General features: G+C 42.0%; 1 protein-coding gene across 2 annotated transcripts; it reads right to left on the reverse strand.

Annotated features, from left to right (window-relative positions):
• Window positions 1-1,889: 1,889 nt before the first annotated feature.
• LOC111950625 (chromosome-associated kinesin KIF4-like) lies at window positions 1,890-20,109 on the reverse strand. 2 transcript variants are annotated; one of them, XM_023968366.2, is made up of 30 exons: window positions 19,830-20,109; window positions 19,038-19,161; window positions 18,301-18,415; window positions 17,982-18,172; window positions 17,640-17,738; window positions 13,064-13,230; window positions 12,751-12,845; window positions 12,094-12,213; window positions 11,287-11,462; window positions 11,115-11,176; window positions 9,025-9,157; window positions 8,818-8,876; window positions 8,622-8,727; window positions 7,874-7,996; window positions 7,468-7,641; window positions 7,191-7,294; window positions 6,823-6,967; window positions 6,540-6,650; window positions 6,347-6,430; window positions 6,088-6,201; window positions 5,677-5,832; window positions 5,412-5,509; window positions 4,568-4,697; window positions 4,121-4,405; window positions 3,831-3,908; window positions 3,516-3,614; window positions 3,189-3,359; window positions 2,946-3,071; window positions 2,711-2,830; window positions 1,890-2,492 (listed from the first exon to the last, which is right to left on the reverse strand). In XM_023968366.2, exons 2-30 carry the CDS (start codon window positions 19,158-19,160, stop codon window positions 2,322-2,324), a joined length of 3,735 nt encoding a protein of 1,244 aa, XP_023824134.1. In that variant the 5' UTR covers window position 19,161; window positions 19,830-20,109; the 3' UTR covers window positions 1,890-2,321. The 2 variants fall into 2 exon arrangements, with proteins under 2 accessions (XP_023824134.1, XP_023824133.1); XM_023968365.2 differs by having other exon boundaries at window positions 2,711-2,833.
• Between the last annotated feature and the right edge of the window lie 240 nt (window positions 20,110-20,349).

Below are 20,349 nucleotides of genomic sequence, written 5' to 3' on the forward strand. Positions count from 1 at the left end.
GATGCATTTCATCACGAAAAACAATGATTGTCCCAGGAGACATAGGTTGTTTTGTTTAAATGGTATTTAAACAGTTAAAAGTATTCTCCTGTAGGCGTTGTCGGTCTCTTGCAGTTGAAATGGCAACATTCTCCACATTCCAGGAAGGTACAGTTGATTCTCTGGTGCCTGCCTGAGGCATCTTTTAACAGTTGGACAGCTGCACAGAGGTAGTTTGATAAACACCAGATTGTGAACGTGCCAGATAGCATTCAGATTTCATGTATTGTCCTCAAATTGGAAAGAGGATTACCTGACAGTAAACAATTTTGTTCTGCATTACTTGTCATACGAAAAAGAGTTCATCCACTCTTGTAGAAGTATGGATAAAGTAAGCTGTTGTTCATAGAAATGACTTCCAATAACATTACAATATGCACTTGTGATCTATGTAACAGCCTCAAATATGGTTGTAATGGTGAACATTTCTGACATTAAAGGGTAAGACAAGGCAGCAAGAAACGTTAGCTGTCTAGATTCTGTCTAGAAGATGTGAGCAACAGGCCTCCAGGTACTCTTAATTTGAAACTAATTTCCTCCATTAGGCATATGCCTCCACAGATGAGTCATACATCTAATCTCTTCAAAGGCAGAGGGGCATGGTCCTCAATAACAATAGAGACCCAGACAGTCGGGTCATTAGATTCAAATTCCCCCCCCCCACACCTGACTAAATTAAAGCGTTTTACTCAGCAACAAGTAGGCTACAACATTTTCATATCTGGCAACCTCTGGCAGCATTTACACATGCTGCCCCATTATTGGCAAAAGAGCTGATCTGATTGGTGTAAAGACCAATTATTGGAAAAAGATCAGAATTGGGCTGCCTGTGTAAACGCAGCCTCAGAGGCACCCTGTCAACCAATTCAGACTGATCATGGTGACAACTACCTCCATATTTGAATTGAGCTCCATTAATACTGATGTGTATACAAAACATGATAAAATAGCACGTCTAAAAATATTTAGATCACAATTCAAGCATGCTTGGCACGGTCAGATAGGACACTACCAACCAATAGTATTCTAAGGACACCGTCTGATGCTAAATTATGTGCCTCAACAGTTCGCACTGTTGGCAACCTTCAGTAGAGGAATGCCTTCCTGCCATCTCCAGATAAATCCAATGGTTGACTGGCTGCATAGCCTCATCGGCATTCATATATTCAGGTCAGGGAAGTAATTACACCTGAACTTAGAACTCGTTTGAATTTTCTGCAAACACTGACTGCATAATAAAATCACCTCTCCCTCATTCGCTCAACCAAGAGCCATGTACAGATGCAACACAAACCTCACTATAAATTGCCTTTGTCACCTATCAGATAGAACATATGGCTAGGTAGGCATAAACAGTCAGATAACACACTGCAATATTGCATGACCAGAAGGAAACTCAATGCAAAATACAGCCAAATAAAATGTAAGAGTATTTGGGCTGTGTATAACCAGGGCACAGTTATTTTTGTTGTCGCTTTAAAATGTTTCCAGACCGCCATCATCTGAATCACCCTGGGCCATTATCTATTTCAGCGTAAGGTATTTGGTTTTAAAGTGCTCTCAGACACCATTTTGAATTTGGACCAAAGCTGCCCCTCTATACAACCACATTGCTTTGACTGAGTCTTAAAATGGCAGCAGTTCAGAGTAGATGTCATGTTGACTATGGACTGTAGCATTAAAAAGGTTGGGAGCCGAGTGAAAACACTGCAATAGTCTTCAAATGGTAACGCTAATGACAACCCTGATCCAGAATCCTTCATACTGAAAGGGTGATAATTGGATTGGACAGAGGTCTTTTGTTAGACAACTGATTAAAGAATGAGATTTATTAACTATAGGACAAATAATCATGAATTATTCATTTATTATGGATAACAATAAAAATGAGTATTAAAAAATGATACATTTCTATTGATAGAAAATCCGTTACATACAACCTATTAAACATTTACATTTCAAGTGACAAAATAATTCCCTTGTATGATCAACATCGAATTAAATCAGCTTGTTAGTGCATTTCAGCCCTCATAATTAATACATTTAAGTCAGTTCAGAGTAAGTGAATTTTCCAGTGCCCTCATATTCAAACTGACAAAAGAGTGATGTCTAATTTAGAATCAATTGCTACACTTTATTACAAGGAATGTAGGAGTGGACATTTAAGACATTGGGAAAAAAATGAACAACAAAACACTGACAAAAACAGATGAAAGGACTATCCTATAGCAGAGGCTAAGTTCTTGCATGATTTGTCTATACTATATTATCCTTTGCCCACCTCAAGACTCTTCTCTGATGGGCGTACATCCAGAGAAAAAGCTGTTCTGGAAGCTAGTAAGGGCTCGTTTCTTCTTCTTCAAGAAGCTGGCTGTGTTCCTCTCTTCATCCTCATCACCATCTTCTTCCTCCTCCTCCTCCTCCTCAGCAGAGACAGAAGTCTTCCTCACAAGCTATAAGAATAAAGCAAGGAAATACCCAATACCCACTTCAGGTGCAGCTCAGTGTAAAATAATATCACCACACCAGATTCATTACCAACTCAACCATAACACTACCCAAGGCACCTTGACGCTTAAACAGTACCCTTCTGGAAGAGAGTGTGATGAGTCTGTTAAGGGTATGATGTTACAACCATTGAGCCCATTGTTGATGGTATAGAGAAGCCTACCTTGGTGGGAGTGGCACAGGGTGGTTTAAAGAACGTGGTATCCCCAGAGCTAATGGCTGTGGGGTCTTGAAGAATAGAAACTGAATCTTTGGATCCATCATCTGTGACTTCGCTAGAGTCCTGCTTTTAGGAAGAGAGGGAAATGATTCTGAAAAATATATGCACCAACAATGAAACATTCTATTGAATGTAGGGAGCCTATGTAGAATACAACATCGAGTATTTTTCAACTTACTGTACTGGACCTCTGGTTGCCGATGTTACGACACTTCTCATGGTCACATTGGCAGTTCTCCCCACATGTCATCTTTCCCTTACGGCACCGGCACAGCTTGTTGCCACAGCGACCCTTACAGGCACACTTAACAAATACGCAAACTTTTAACACTGCAAATGCATGATAATAGTGATCTGACCATCTCTAAAACGACAGTGTTGCCCATCTCACAAAATAATTTAATATAGACTAAGTTCTCACCCCTGTTGCCTTGGGTTTCTTGATGTTGGAGTTCTTTCTGTTACGGCCTCTCTCATTCATCTCAGGGCACCACTCATCCTCCTCCTCTGACTCGGAGACAGACTCCAGCTCCTCAATGTCAATGGTCATATTCAGGGGAGCCTTGGCTGCAGTGAAACGGTGACCTTTAGGCTGCAGGAAGTAAAGAACACCACCAGTGAGATGGTGCAACCGCCCAGCACTGGCCTAGGTCAGTGTCAGCTTCCCCTAGACTCATATAGGGGTAATCTTTCCTCTAACATTTGTATATGAAATAGACAGTGGTAAGGAAGGATGTCAGTGGCTTACCTTTGGCGGGATGTACTCAAAGGAGTCGTCTGGGGACTGAGTGGATGCTGGCAGGACGTTAATCTTTTTCCCACTGGCCAACTGGAGCAGTGTTAGTTTCTGAGAACAGAACAAACGTTGCTTGATATGGACAGTTTCAACAAATAGTAGACCTTAATGTTTCAAAATGTAATAACCTGTGCTTTTAGAGCAATGGGTGTGAGAAAAGCCATTTACAAATTAAATGAATAATAATAATGGTAACTATAGACCATAGTTCTTGTATATAGCTTTGAGTGTTATATTGTCCTTGTATATGCCCAGCTGTGTATTTACCTGTTTGTATTGTTCATTGTCATCCAACAGCCTCTGGTTTTGCTCATTCAATTTCTGCATCTTTTCAATCTCATCCTCCTGTAGAGACGGGCATTATATTTGGAGGGGGTTAGAACCTTTATTCAGTTTTGGCTTCAACCTCAACACTATGAGCTGAACTTTGAGTGCAGTCAACCTACATGGACAATGAGGATTAATAGTAGAAACAAGTGCATGTGACCTTACTGACTGTATGACCATTCCTATAACATGTCAGTGTGCACAGTAGCTGAGAGGACAGTGTGACAGACCTGGAACTTGAGGCGCTGCAGAAGCTCCCTCTCCCGTTTGGAAGTCTCCTCCTCCTGCTTTTCCTCCACAGACTGTCTCTCTTTGCTCTGCAGCTGACCCAGGAGGTACAGGACCTTCTCCTGGTGCATCTGCTCCAGCTCCACCAGGTGGTGCTGGTTCTCCATGTCCATGGTGGACATCACTTTCCTCTCATCATACATAGTCTTCTGCAGGTCCAGCATGTTGCCCTTCTCCTGCTTCAGGTCACTCTCCAGCTTAGAACTGGCCGTTTTGGCAGACACCAACTGTGGAGGCGGTAACATTTTTGGTGGTCATGCATTTTGTCAGTAAACATTAGCTTACGAGATAGGCTAATAGGCAGAGAATAACATGCTTTTCAAGACATTTCCAATTTGATTTGTGAGACTAAAAAGCATGCAGTTCAATGATATGCGAATGTGTCTCACCTCTGACATGAGGACCTTGAGGGCACACTTGGCCTCCACTATAGTAGTGATGTTGTCCCAGCGTTGCTTCAACCGCCCCTCATTGTCTGCGTCCAGAACCTTCTGTTGTAGGTCAGCTATCTGGGCACTCCTAGGTGGAAATCCATGGAAGAGCACATGTGGCCATGTACTGTTATAATCTCCACCCGGCACAGCCAGAAGAGGACTGGCCACTCCTTAGAGCCTGGTTCCTCTCTAGGTTTCTGACTTTCTAGGGAGTTTTTCCGAGCCACCGTGCTTCTACATCTGCATTGCTTGCTGTTTGGGGTTTTAGGCTGGGTTTCTGTACAGCACTTTGTGACATCAGCTGATGTAAAAAGGGCTTTATAAATACATTTGATTAATGTGAATGTGTGTGTCTATAAATGCACATGGATGTGATTCACTTGACCAAATGTAAATACTTGATCACATTTTATGCCAATCACATATCATTACTCTTCTGTCCTCATTAAAAGAACCGAGTTCTTAAGGACTTGCTTCTGGCAGCAGTCACAATATCCTATCAACAGGAACTAACAATGAACAGATGGGAAGGCGTAGGCTTTGGAAGGTGTGAAAAGCTTTGGAGCAATGCCTTACTATGACAACATTTCTCCAGGCAAGCAAAGGAGAAAAGGGTCGGGAATAACCAATGACAGTGCAAAAATGCTTAGCAATGCAACTAAAAGACAAATGATCTGGGTACCCTTTTGTATGAAAAACACAAATGCATTAGCAGTAAGGGGAGGTCAATGTGAGTGGAACTGAAGGAATCCCTCAGCTGTGGGAGGTAATGGGTAAGGTCTGTACTAGTCAGACTCACCTGAGGTTTATCTCCGTCTCCAGGTTGTCCACCTGTTTACTGAGAGATGCCTCCAGCTCTCCCTGACTCTCCAGCTCGGAGATGATGAGGGTCCGACGCTGTGAAAGTGTTGGGAGAGAACGCACAATAACAACAGTTTCACTTCTGTAGAGAAACAAAGAGGCATCATTTCTTCATGTAGCCTAGCGTTGGAAATTCCACTGAATCCTCATTTAGTAAAAGTTTAGATTCTCATTGATCTCTTTAGGAGAGCAACTTCACTCACCCTGACTTTGGCAGCGGGCCGCTCCCCGGCCTCCATCTGCTGTTTGAGCTGGGAGATCTCCTCTGCCAGGATCTTCCTGTCCTCCAGCAGGTCCTGCAGGTGGCGCCGCGCCTCCCCGGTGCTCACCAGCACCTCCACTTCGTTCAGGAGCCAGGTCTGCTCTCACACACACACGCACGTACGTTAAATTCAGGTCACAGCATACATTACTGACTCGGTCATTGATACATGCATACACAGCGACAACACTCATTGAAACCACACAACCACTCAGACCACACAACGCAGATTAATTTAACAAATTATGGTAATTGTTTCCTTTCTTGCAAACCAGGACCTCACACTCAAAACAGTTTATCAAAGAACTCAGAGTACACCAACGCATACAGAATCAAACAAAGGTGACCAGACCTTCACTCTCCCGGCTGCTCCCTCCTGCCCTCTGTAATGGACGTCCTTTCGTTTCTCGGCCACCTCACTCCTCTTCTGCAGGGCATCCTTCAGACGCTTATTGGCTGCTGCAGCCTGAAGGTGAAGACCCGCAGAATTTGAAATATCTCTCCTCACTTCCAGCTAACAACCATTGAAGAATTGACACAAAACACTTTTTCCTGGTCGATTAGGTCTGCAGACGAAAACAGAAGCACGGTGCACAAGACCCAAGCCTCACCTCCTCAGTTTTACGGCGCAGGACATTAGCCTGCTTCTGGAAGTCACTCTCAAGTTTCACCATCTGGAACTGACGTTTACGGTCCTGAGAAAGAGGTGAGAATTTTTTTAACAATCAATCAATCTTAACCACATGGAAATTAATATGGTGAACAGTGTATCTTATGTATGGATTATGGACACACAACACACACCTTTTCCTTGAGCTGAAGCACCTCCTTGTCCTTCTTATTCTTCCACACTCTGAACTTCTCAGAGTCCTCCTTCATCTGCCTCATCAGCTGTACACGCTGACTCTTCATAGCCTACAGGGAAAGAGAGCAGACAAACAGGGACGCCATCAACAACCCCGTCTTGGATTGCCATCGCAAGGCCTGAATTCAACTTCTTTAGATTGCGATGACCGTCGACTGAAAACCTCTTATTGTCCTGAAATCCTGCTGATTAGGTCAGCCACTGGCAAGCACCCGGTCATACCTGGATCTCATGGTTGAGCTTGGCCACGCTGCGGACAGAGGACTCTTTGAGCTTGAGGAGCTTGGACTGCTCCTGGAGCTTCTTCTTCATGTCTGTGATCTGACCCTCCAGCTCCTGCAGACGCTTCCTACGCTGCTCGCTCAGCCTGGTGGACAGATGGAGAGGGAGAGAATAGAGACAGGGAAATTACTGATGACTCCATTGTAAATGCAGAGGAACATACAGTTGTGAATACACACCAAGCTCATGGCTCTTATGAAAGAGACTCTCACAACAGATAACTATCATATCAATTCAATGTACAGCCTGAACATAAAGATGCTGTAATATCATCGTTTGAACCCCCCCAATGAGGCCAGGTGCCTTACTTAGCCTGATTAACGTCCTTCTTGGCAGAGTGGAGAACCAGGATGAGGTCCTCCTTCTCCTTCTGCAGAGAGCCCACTGATGTCTGCAGACTCTTGATGTTATCCTGAAGGAGAACAGTCAATGAGGAGCTCCATCAGTTCAGTTTGAAGCAGCCAATCAAAAACATTCCCAGTGGATAAGAATCAGTGCTGTGCTGGTGCTGCCTCCCCTGTTGCAGCCCTCTCAACCTCTTACAGCCAACCCATATTTTCTCTCCAGTCTCATCTCCAGCCCTACCTGGTGTTCAGTCTGCATAGGCTCCAGGTGGCTGTCGTTCTGGCACATCTTCCGGACAAACTCCTCCTTTAGAGCCAGAACGTTGTTGAGCTCAATCAGCTCCTTGGACATTTGGGCCTGGCGCAAGGCATGCTGGGTAGTGAAGCCCTCTGTAGAGTCTTTGTCAGTAGCAGCCTGTGGAGGGTGGGGGAAGAGGATGTATGCTTGTATGATAACAAAAACACACCAGTTTTGTACAACATACCCATTGTACAAAACCCACAAACACCATGTACAACAATTCAAAAGACTCAGTGAAAATGCAACGACCCCAAAAACACGTCTGGATGTCTTCAGGAAACAACAGCCTTGCAGAAGCGCATCTGCAGCACAGACAGGGTTCTGCATTAGACGACCAGAGACTTACAGAAGGTGAACCATCAGTTGGGATTTCGTTGCAGCTGCCAGACAGATGAGGGCTGTCATCTCCTTCAGCCCCACAGTCTGCAGCCAACGCCTCAATGGTGGCAGCAAGGCCAGCACTCTCATCCTGGAGGAACAAGAGCACAGACACTATTACCCAGACACGATACAAAGCAGCTTCTTATTAATGAACTGAAATATGGTGTAGGGAACTAAAATATCCAGCCATCAAATGGTGTTACACATGCAATGTGTGTAATTAAAGTGAAAATAAATCAAGTGTCCATTACCTTTATGATTAGCATGATCAATACACTGTGAAAGTGGCATTACCCTATGTCATACTTCTGGGGTCAGTCTCCTGATATTTGGAAGGAGCTTGATGATTAAATCAAAACATTTGTGAAATGTAAAATAATATTAATGTTTGTGGGGAATTTACTTCTGCCAGATGCCTTTTACGACATTTTTGCACTGAAGACCATTGCGCAACATCTTTGCCTATTGAAGACCATTCAAAAAGCCTACATTTATTTATTTTTTATCTACCAGGCCACTTCCTGGAAAATTCTGCGTCACTTTCATAGTGTATAAAGTAATGGCATTGAACAGCAACAGCTTAGCTACAATGGAATGCAGACAATTGTCTGATGTGCTTTGCTCGCTAAACATAAAAAATGACTGAATGCAGTCAGTCATGCAGCAGTAGATCCAGCCTTGTGGTTTATTAGAGCTCCCTCGTCTGGCAGTACCTGGAGCTGCAGGATGACGTGCTGCAGATTCTGGATCACTTCCACATTCTCCTTCAGCTCCTGGTCCTCCAGAGTCTCCATCACCCTCTGCAGGTCCACTTTACACCTAAAAGAAAAGCATGAAGTTTTAACACAGATAATTCTGGTGCCAATGACAAAAGGACAATGGGCGTAACACATAAGAGTTCAGACTTACGCTGCATGCTGTTTCAACTCCTGCAGTTTGTGTTGCAGTTTTTCATTTGCTTGCTCTGTCTGTGTGTGGAGTGACAAAAAAGTATGGCACATGTGACGATCATGGTAATATCTCCAAATATTCTAAACAGTCAATCAGCGTTGCTGTGTGATGTTGGTATGGCCTGTGACAAGACAGACCTAGTCCAAGACCAGTGCAGGTCCTTACCATGATGATCCTCTCAAACATCAGGGCAGTCTGGCCTGCTGCCTCACTCAGCGCACGGCTCAGTTTGTTGTTCTCAACCTGCAGGGCACGGGTCCTCTCCAGGATCTGGGACACATTCTCTGCTGGCTCAGTCCTTTTTCAAAGAAGGGATGGAAGGAGTCAGTGAGATACTTTTTGGTAGTATTTTTATATTTCTTTAACAAGGAAATTACCTTTTTTAAGCTCCCAGAATTGAAGTTCGGTTAGTGCTATCTGAGACCCTTGAGACATCCTTACCCTAAACTTAACCATACCCCTCATCTAACCTTAACCGTTTTAAAATTCAATATCAAATGGGGTAGATATGTCTCAAGGATCCCAGATAGCAAGGACCCGTGGATGTTCATTCTGCCAGTCATCAAAGGTTTAGACTCTTTGGCTGAATAGATTGATAGAGGACTAAGGACATACAGTTGAAGTCGGAAGTTCACATACACCTTAGCCAAATACATTTAAAATCAGTTTGACAATTCCTGACATTTAATCCTAGTAAACATTCCTTGTTTTAGGTCAGTTAGGATCATCACTTTTATTTTAAGAATGTGAAAGGTCAGAATAATAGTAGAGAATGATTTATTTCAGCTTTCATTTATTTCATCACATTCCCAGTGGGTCAGAAGTTTACATACACTCAATTAGTATTTGGTAGCATTGTCTTTAAATTGTTTAACTTGGGTCAAACGTGTCGGGTAGCCTTCCACAAGCTTCCCACAATAAGTTGGGTGAATTTTGGCCCATTCCTCCTGACAGAGCTGGTGTAACCGAGTCAGGTTTGTCAGCCTCCTTGCTTGCACACGCTTTTCAGTTCTGCCCACAAACTTTCTATAGGATTGAGGTCAGGGCTTTGTGATGGCCACTCCAATACCTTGACTTTGTTGTCCTTTTTGCCACAACTTTGGAAATACGCTTGGGGTCATTGTCCATTTGGAAGACCCATTTGCGACCAAGCTTTAACTTCCTGACTGATGTCTTGAGATGTTGCTTCAATATATCCACATAATTTTCCTTCCTCATGAAGCCATCTATTTTGTGAAGTGCATCAGTCCCTCCTGCAGCAAAGCACCCCCACAACATGATGCTGCCACCCCCGTGCTTCACATTTGGAATGTTCTTCGGCTTGCAAGCCTCCCCCTTTATCCTCCAAACATAACAATGGTCATTATGGCCAAACAGTTCTATTTTTGTTTCATCAGACCAGAGGACATTTCTCCAAAAAGCACAATCTTTGTCCCCATGTGCAGTTGCAAACCATAGTCTGGCTTTTTAATGGCGGTTTTGGAGCAGTGGCTTCTTCCTTGCAGAGCGGCCTTTCAGGTTATGTCGATATCGGACTCATTTTACTATGGATATATATACTTTTGTACCTGTTGCCTCCAGCATCTCCACAAGGTCCATTGCTGTTGTTCTGGGTTTGATTTGCACTTTTCGCACCAAAGTACTTTCATCTCGAAGATACAGAACGCATCTCCTTTCTGAGCGGTATGACGGCTGCGTGGTCCCATGGTGTTTATACTTGCATACTATTGTTTGTACAGATGAACGTGGTACCTTCAGGCGTTTGGAAATTGCTCCCAAGGATGAACCAGACTTGTGGAGGTCTACAATCTTTTTTCTGAGGTATTTGCTGATTTATTTTGATTTTCCCATGATGTCAAGCAAAGAGGCACTGAGTTTGAAGGTGGGCCTTGAAATACATCCACCTACAATTGACTCAAATTATGTCAATTAGCCTATCAGAAGCTTCTAAAGCCATGACATAATTTTCTGGAATTTTCCAAGCTGTTTAAAGACGCAGTCAACTTAGTGTACGTAAACTTCTGACCCACTGGAATTGTGATACAGTGAAATAATCTGTCTGTAAACAATTGTTGGAAAAATGACTTGTGTCATGCACAATGTAGATGTCCTAACCGACTTGCCAAAACTATAGTTTGTTAAGAAGAAATTTGTGGAGTGGTTTAAAAACTAGTTTTAATGACTCCAACCTAAGTGTATGTAAACTTCCGACTTCAACTATATGTCAGTTGTGGAAATTATTTAGTAGTAATTACCCAGAAAGCACTGGTGCCACACCCCCACGTGCATGCAGAAGCATCACCTGTAGCTCCTGGACCTGTGTCCAAAATACGAAATATTCCATCAAAACAATGGACACTTGAATCATGTAAATGTAGGGTCGAATTGTAGGGTCACTTAGTACGGTGGTCAGTGGTCACTACCTACCTGCTGCTTCAGACGTTTCATTTCAGCAGCTCGAGGGTCCACGTTGACCACAGGCTTGTTTTTTATCTTGCGAGCTCTGTCAGCGTAACGCAACGTGTTGATGGTCTCCTCAATGTTGGAGTCTGCAGGGCTGACACACGCTATCATCAAGGTGTGGCTGTTACCTCCCAAAGAATCTGTTGGAGAAAGCAGGAATTGATTCTTTAATGCCCACTTTTAAACATAGAGTACAGCTATTCAGTCTCTAAATCTAAGAAACATTCAGGTTTTTGATGAATACGTCTTTGTGTTGCGTTGAATGCCTTAGGGCAGGAGTCGGCAACAGGAGTCCAGCAAGTGAGTTTTAGTTTGGGGTATTTTTTTTTATAAAGACTAAAATCACCAGGAATTCAGCAAAATGTTGTTTAATTTAGACAATCTGTTCCCAACTATTCCCACACAACAACAAAAAAACATGTGATCGTGTCTCAAAGTAATCAAGGTATAAAATGATTGTATTAGAAAACACAATCCCTTTTTGGGTCAATTTGCATTGTACAAATTATTTTCCGGCCCCCCGAACATCCGCTCCAACAAAAATCAGCCTGTGGCTGAATCTCGTTGCCTGCCTTAGGGTATACAACGTATGCATCTCGACTGTTCTCAGTCATCCGACTACCACATCTTTATTATGTTCATTGTGCTTTAAAGCAAATCCTGAATTGATACCACTAGACCCAGGAAGAAAATACATGGGCGGCAATGCCCGGATTTACACTGCTCAACTACCACATCCCCCTGAACCCATCCATCCCATCGAGCTCTCACCCTGCAGCAGGCGGGTTAGTTTGGAGTCTCTGTAGGGGACAAAGGTGCCTTTCTTGCTCTCGTCACCCAGGGCGCTGATCACGTTGCCCAGGGAGAGCAGGCCTCGGTTGATGCTGATGCCTGGAACAGACAGGAAGACAGCAGAGAGTCAAATAAGGTTCTGATACTAAACTACCCACACAATGAATTAGAACTGGGACTGTCATGTAAAACATGTAGATTGTGCTAATAATGGGCCGTAACAATACTGAAAAGGCATAGCATGGTTAATCCGATGTCTGAAATGGCCGTACAGCATTTACTGTGATGCAGCCGCCACTTTCATACTTCTTGCGCTTAGTGGAGCAGAGATTGTGAAGGAAGTTGTTAAGGAAGTGAGCTTGTACTTATACAGGATGTACCACCCCCCATCTACTGTCAATCAATCATGTCAATGTGGAGCTATACGGAGCCATCCACATTGTTACAAAATTTGAGGCCCACGGCGATGCAGCACAGAGCTTGATTTGGTCTCTGCATGCCTCCGGAGGCTCCGCAATTGTGTCACACCCTCCATATGAAGCCTCCGACCACATTTTCCAATCAAGCATTAATTGGCGTCAAAGCACACAGCTTACTGCTGTTTTCCAAAGTGTTAGCTTCTGGTAGCTGACTCACCTTCCTTCAGACGATCGCCCTCAGCTTTGGTTTTCTTTTGTCTCTCAGAGCCAGCCAGATCCACCAGGTGTAGCTTTGACACCACATTGTCAGATCTACAAACACACATTTAGAAACAGAATGGAAGAAATGAGGACAAATCAACTTACAACAAACAAATTAGTTGAATTAACTATATCAACAGAGATTTGCATATAAAAAAATGTTAATGCAGCACTTTGCGTGTCGGATACATTCATGAACTGCCACGTTTCCTTGGGATGAAAATTAGAAAGCGAGAGATCTATGGGAGAAAGCTAGAGAGAAGACTGACTTGTCTGCCCCTCTGCGCTGCTCCAGGGTGATGGTGAAGATGGCATGGGAGCGAGACGAAGCAGCATTCATGGCAGTGGAGCCCACAGTACGGGCTGAGTTCCCCAGCTCCAAGCAGCCCACCATCTCACTGGCAGAGAACACCTCCCTCTCAGTCAGGCCCACGATCTAAGATAGGGAGAATGGGTTAAACATACAGTACAGCCAAAAGATTGGACACACCTACTCATTCGAAGATTTTTATTTTCTACATTGTAGAAAAATAGTGAAGATGTCAAAACTATGATTATAACACCTATGGGATCATGTAGTAAGCAATAGTGTGAAATCAAAATATATTTGAGATCCTTCAAAGTAGCCACCCTTTGCCTTTGATGACAGATTTGCACACTTTTGGGATTCTCTCAACCAGCTTCATGAGGTAGTCACCTGGAATGCATTTCAATTAACAGGCGTGCCTTGTTAAGTTAAATTGTGGAATTTATTTCCTTCTTAATGCGTTTGAGCCAATCAGTTGTGTTGTGACAAGGTAGGGTGAGGGGGTATACAGAAGATAGCCCTATTTGGTAAAATACCAATCCATATTATGGTAAGAACAGCTCAAATAAGCAAAGAGAAATTACAGCCCATCATTTAACCCTTTTTTCTCAATTTCCGCCTGAATGACGTGCCCAAAGTAAAACTGCCTGTTGCTCAGGCCCTGAAGCCAGCATATGCAAATAATTGGTACCATTTGAAATAAAACACTTTGAAGTTTGTAGACATTTTAAAATAATGTAGGAGAATATAACACAATAGATATGGTAGGAGAAAATCCAAAGAAAAACCAAACCTGATTTTTTTTTGAGAGAGACCATCCTCTTAGAATGGCATGTATACGGTCATATTGAAAATTAGCTCCCTGGATGCAATTCCTATGGCTTCCACAGGGTGTCAGCAGTCTATGTTCAAGGTTTCAGGCTTGTAACTTCAAAAACAAATAAGAAATATCAGTTTTAGTAAAGGGAAATTTGTGTTTGCCCGCACCACGAAGACAGGACACACCTGCTAAAAATTGGTTTCCTATTGAACATACTTCCGTAAGAAATATTATGGTTTGATTACATTTTAGGGTATCTGAGGAGTGAATAGAAACGTATTTTGACTTGTTATAACAAAGTTTAGGAGTATATTTTCAGATTCCTTTCTCTGCATGATAGAAGGAGTGGATTACTCAAATCGATGGCGCCAACTAAACTGACTTTTTGGGATATAAAGAAGGATTTTATCTAACAAAACAACACTACATGTTATAGCTGGGACCCTTTGGATGACAAATCAGAGGAAGATTTTCAAAAAGTAAGTGAATATTTAAATCGCTATTTGTGAATTTATGAAACCTGTGCTGGTGGAAAAATATTTAGATGTGTGGCGCCGTATTCAAACAATCACACACTGTAAAGCGGACAGTGCAGTTAGATTAACAAGAATTTAAGCTTTAAACCGATATAAGACACTTATATGTACCTAAATGTTTAATATCCATACTTTTTTATGATTATTTATTTGAATTCATCACCCTCCATTTTCACCAGAAGTTGTCCCGCTAGCGGGACGCCTAGCCCTAAGACATGAAGGTCAGTCAATTTGTAAAATTAAGAACTTTGAAAGTTTCTTCAAGTGCAGTTGCAAAACCATCAAGAGCTATGATGAAACTGGCTCTCATGAGGACCGCTACAGGAAAGGAAGATCCAGAGTTACCTCTGCTGCAGAGGATAAGTTCAGAGTTAACGGCACCTCAGATTGCAGCCCAAATAAATGCTTCAGAGAGTTTAACAGACACATCTCAACATCAACTGTTCAGTGGAGACTGCGCGAATCAGGCATTCATGGTCGAATTGCTGCAAAGAAACCCCTACTAAAGGACACCAATAAGAAGAAGAGGCTTGCTTGGGCCAAGAAACACGAGCAATGGACATTAGACCGGTGGAAATCTGTCCTTTGGTCTGATGAGTCCAACTTTTAGATTTTTGTTTTCAACCGCCTCGTCTTTGTGAGACGCAGAGTAGGTGAACAGATGATCTCTGCATGTGTGGTTCCCACCGTGAAGCATGGAGGTGGTGGTGTGATGGTGATTTGCTTGTGCCACGGTCTGTGATTTATTTAGAATTCAAGGCACACTTAACCAGCATGGCTACCACAACATTCTGGAGCGATACGCAATCCCATCTGGTTTTCACTTAGTTGGACTATCATAGGTTTTCAACAGGACAATGACCCAAAACACACCTTCAGGCTGTGTACGGCTATTTTTACCAAGGAGAGTGATGGAGTGCTGCATCAGATGACCTGGCCTGCACAATCCCCCCAACCTCAACCCAATTGAGATTGTTTGGGATGAGTTGAACCACAGAGTGAAGGAAAAGCAGCCAACAAGACAAGTGCTCAGCATATGTGGGAACTCCTTCAAGACTGTTGGAAAAGCATTCCAGGTGATGCTGGTTGAGAGAATGCCAAGCGTATGCAAAGCTGTCATCAAGGCAAAAGATGGCTACTTTGAAGAACCTAAAATATATTTTGATTTGTTTATCACTTTTTTGGTTACTACATTTTTATTTATTTATTTTACCTTTATTTAACTAGGCAAGTCAGTTAAGAACAAATTCTTATTTTCAATGACGGCCTAGGAACAGTGGGTTAACTGCCTGTTCAGGGGCAGAATGACAGATTTGTACCTTGTCAGCTCGGGGATTTGAACTTGCAACCTTTCGGTTACTAGTCCAACGCTCTAACCACTAGGCTACCCTGCCACCCCGATGGCGCCAACTAAGAACTTTGAAAGTTTCTTCAAGTGCAGTTGCAAAACTCATACACTTTTACATGAATCCATGTGTTATGTAATAGTTTTGATATCTTTACTATTATTCTACAATGTAGAAAATAGTAAAATAAAGAAAAAAAAGAAAAGAAAAATAAAGAAAACCCCTAGAATGAGTAGGTGTGTTCAAACTTGACTGGTACTGTACATTCTGGAGGTCGACCGATTAATTAGGGCCGATTTCAAGTTTTCATAATCGGTAATCTGCATTTTTGGACACCGATTATGGCCGATTACATTCCATGAGGAGACTGCGTGGCAGGCTGACTACCTGTTACGCGAGTGCAGCAATGAGCCAAGGTAAGTTGCTAGCTAGCATTAAACTTATCGTATAATTTTTTTAAATCTTAACATAATCACTAGTTAACTACACATGGTTGATGATATTACTAGTTTAACTAGCTTGTCCTGCGTTGAAAATAATCAATGTGGTGCCTGTTAATTTATCATCGAATCACAGCCTACTTCGCCAAACGTGTGATGATTTAACAAGCACATTCAAAAAAAAGCACTGTCGTTGCACCAATGTATCTAACCATAAACATCAATATTTAAAATCAATACACAAGTATTTTTTTTAAACCTGCATATTTAGTTAATATTGCCTGCTAACATGAATTTCTTTTAACTAGGGAAATTGTGTCACTTCTCTTGCGTTCTGTGCAAGCAGAGTCAGGGTATATGCAGCAGTTTGGGCTGCCTGGCTCGTTGCGAACTGTGTGAAGACCATTTCTTCCTAACAAAGACCATAATTAATTTGCCTGAATTTTACATAATGATGACATAACATTGAAGGTTGTGCAATATAACAGCAATATTTAGACTTAGGTATGCCATCCGTTCGATAAAATACAGAACGGTTCCGTATTTCACTGAAAGAATAAACGTTTTGTTTTCAAAATTATAGTTTCTGGATTTTACCATATTAATGACCCAAGGCTCGTATTTCTGTGTGTTATTATATTATAATTAAGTCTATGATTTGATAGAGCAGTCTGACTGAGCGGTGGTAGGCAGCAGCAGGCTCGTAAGCATTCATTCAAACAGCACTTTCCTGTGTTTTTCCAGCAGCTCTTAGCAATGCTTGAAGCACAGCGCTGTTAATGACTTCAAGCCTATCAACTCCAGAGATTACGCTGGCAATACTATAAGAACATCCAATAGTCAAAGATATATGAAATACAAATGGTGTAGAGAGAAATAGTCCTATAATTCCTATAATAACTACAACCTAAAACTTCTTAACTGGGAATATTGAAGACTCATGTTAAAAGGAACCACCAGTTTTCATATGTTCTCATGTTCTGAGCAAGGAACTTAAACGTTAGCTTTTTTACATGGCACATATTGCACTTTTACTTTCTTCTCCAACACTGTGTTTATGCATTATTTAAACCAAATTGAACATGTTTCATTATTTATTTGAGACTAAATAGATTTTTATTTATGTATTAAGTTAAAATAAAAAAAAGTGTTCATTCAGTATTGTTGTAATTATTACAAATATGTTTTAAAAAATGTAAATATATATATATATATTTATTTTTTTTTGGCCGATTAATCAGTATCGGCTTTTTTTGGTCCTCTAATAATCGGTATCGCCGTTAAAATCATAATCGGTCGACCTCTAATACATTCCCCCAAACAGTCCTTTTAAACAAGTACATTTGACTTGTTTCAAACATATTTAGCAACATTTTCAACTGTAAAAGACACACACCTTTATGCCTTCCTTGGGATCCTCCCGAATGTTGATGGTTGATGGTTTATCTTTGGATACCGATGGACAGAGCAAGTCCAGGATGTCTTCATTGTATATCTATGGCACACAAAATTAAGACAAAATGTTACAGAAAAACATGCCCAGGATACCTCCAGACACAAAGAAATGTATTTCATCAATAATCCGAATCCTGTCTTTTTAAGCATCATGACTCCCTGTTTTGAGTTTCTGAGAAGAGGAATGTACCGGTAACAATGATTGTTTTGTCCATTATCACAGTAAAAACATGCATTGTGTTGTGACAATCATGATGAATACTGCACAGAGGTTCCCACACACCTCCAGGTAAGACACTGCCAGAGAGAATTCACAATCTGTATGCTTCTCCCTTTCCTGGAAGATCATTCTGACCACCCTGGGGATGACTCCGACGGTGGGCTCATTCTCTTGGGCCGACGTATAAGTTCCTCCCATAGAAAAGGTCTTCCCTGAACCCGTCTGTCCATACGCAAGCACAGTAGCATGATAGCCTGAAAAGAAGAGTAGAAACATTATACATTCAGCTTATTGATTCTATTCCATTTTGCCCATACCCATAGAACCAGTACTGGTTCTATAGGCAATCCTGTGTGAAAGTTTAAAAAAATTCCCCCTGTACCTTTGAAAAGACCACACAACAACGGTGAAACAGCACTGTTGAAGACTTCCTCTTGTTCAGTTGTAGGATCAAAAACATAATCGTACGTGAACGCCTTTTCAATGCCAACAATCACCTGCAAGAGAGAAGAACTATAATAGACTACAATTGTTCTTATGGAATTGAATCCATAAAACATCAGGCTAAGTGTTGCAGATGGCTAGTTGCAGAAGCTTCCATAGCCTGGCGTCCTCGATCAACCACACCTAAACTAGTTGGTTTCACCAAAATACGTTTCCCATAAACAGAAGCATATCCAAATATGTAGGAACAATACTTACTTTTTTCAGGTTGTATGTGTCTTTTGTTATCAAATAAGTGTTTAAAACATGTTTTTATCCAGGGTGTTCCATTGACCGCCTGTGGGCTGCCATTGAAGTCACGCGAGAATAAACTACCGCGTATAATCTCTACTTCTACAGGCTGAAAATGGAAGACCCTGGATAAAAACGTGTTTTAAACACTTATTTGACAGTGAAGGACACATTCAACAAGACGAATCGTAAGTATTGTTCCTAGAGATATTGGAAATGTATCAACGGGAAACATTATTTTGGTAAAACCAAATAGTTTAGGTTTGGTTGATTAATGAAGCCAGGCTATGGAAGCTCCGCAACAAGCAATCTGTAAACAATGTCTCGTTGCGGGACGAAGCAATGCCAAGTGCTGTGTTATGTCTTGTAGAATCGATTGTTGACCTGTGGATCCCCTGGCACGAAGGTGAGACAGGTCTGGCAACCCTCGTTGATTTCTTTAGTAACCAAAGGTCGACACCGCAGGGCAACCCGCACGGGGATGGACTTATCATCCTCCTTTGTCATGCTGCGAAATCAGGTGATAGAAGCATAAAAGGATTATGTAATGGACAGTGTGGCCAATATCAAATATCAAAGCAGTGTTGTCATTAGGGGCGTCAGGTAGCCTAGTGGTTAGAGCGTTTTGTACCAGTAACCAAAAGGTTTCTAGATCGAATCCCCTAGCTGACAAGGTAAAAATCTGTCTTTCTACCCCTGAACAAGGCAACCCACTGTTCCTAGGCCGCCATTGTAAATAATAATTTGTTCATAACGGACTTGCCTAGTTAAATAAATAAAACATTTTAAGTTAAAGGAAATCTTGAAAGGGTGCAGATCGGAAAATTGTATTTTCTGAAAGCTACTTTTGCCTCATTGTAATTGAAAAACACCTGATATCAAACAAAACAGGAAAGAGACACGCCCTCGCTGGTAGACCGACCCACCCCGTTAAGTAGACCGGAACTTACTAGTTGTGTTCAATGGTAAACGGCGTGTGAGTGAACTCTTTAATTTATCCACCACCATCTTTGCTGATAGTACGGACGGTGGATTCTAGCCAGCACGTAGCTAGCTAGCTTGTATTTGGTTACCTAACTAGCTAGCCATCTTGCCGATAGCTGAACCATCATTGATCATACCACTACACTACCATGCCAAACACGTTCAGTAACTTATCTATGGACGGTCACTTACCTTTTTTGGGCTGGCAAGACGTTGGTCTTCACCCCTGCAATGAACTAGCAAACGTTCGCTAAAATGAGTTTGCCTCGAGCTTGGTAACTAGTCACCACTAACGTTAGTTAAATGTTTCTTAAAACTAGATATTTTTTCAGAGGATAGAATAAGAAACGCATGTAACCACGCATCAGTTGTCGTAATAAATGTAGTTGACTGAACGTTTTTTTTCGTCAAAGGAACTTCAGTCGGTGCTTGTCATAGATCTCGTCTTGCCCGCCACTTTCAAATATTCAGCTCCGCCTCCACCAACACGCGTTAGTGTCGCGAGTGCTGTTGTCATGTGCCTGTTTCATGTTTCAAAATAAAAGTCTTACATATGCTATAAATCTAAACTGTTAAAATTACAGGTATTTATTTCATATATAATGCAGTAATGTCAAGAGATAAAAATATTAGAATCTTATTTCATATCCTGTAAGAGGACGGCACACAATCGGCCCAGCATCGTCCGGGTTAGGGGATGGTTTGGCCAGGG

Source organism: Salvelinus sp. IW2-2015, linkage group LG23 (genome assembly GCF_002910315.2).
Source record: "Salvelinus sp. IW2-2015 linkage group LG23, ASM291031v2, whole genome shotgun sequence".
NCBI lineage: Eukaryota > Metazoa > Chordata > Actinopteri > Salmoniformes > Salmonidae > Salvelinus > Salvelinus sp. IW2-2015.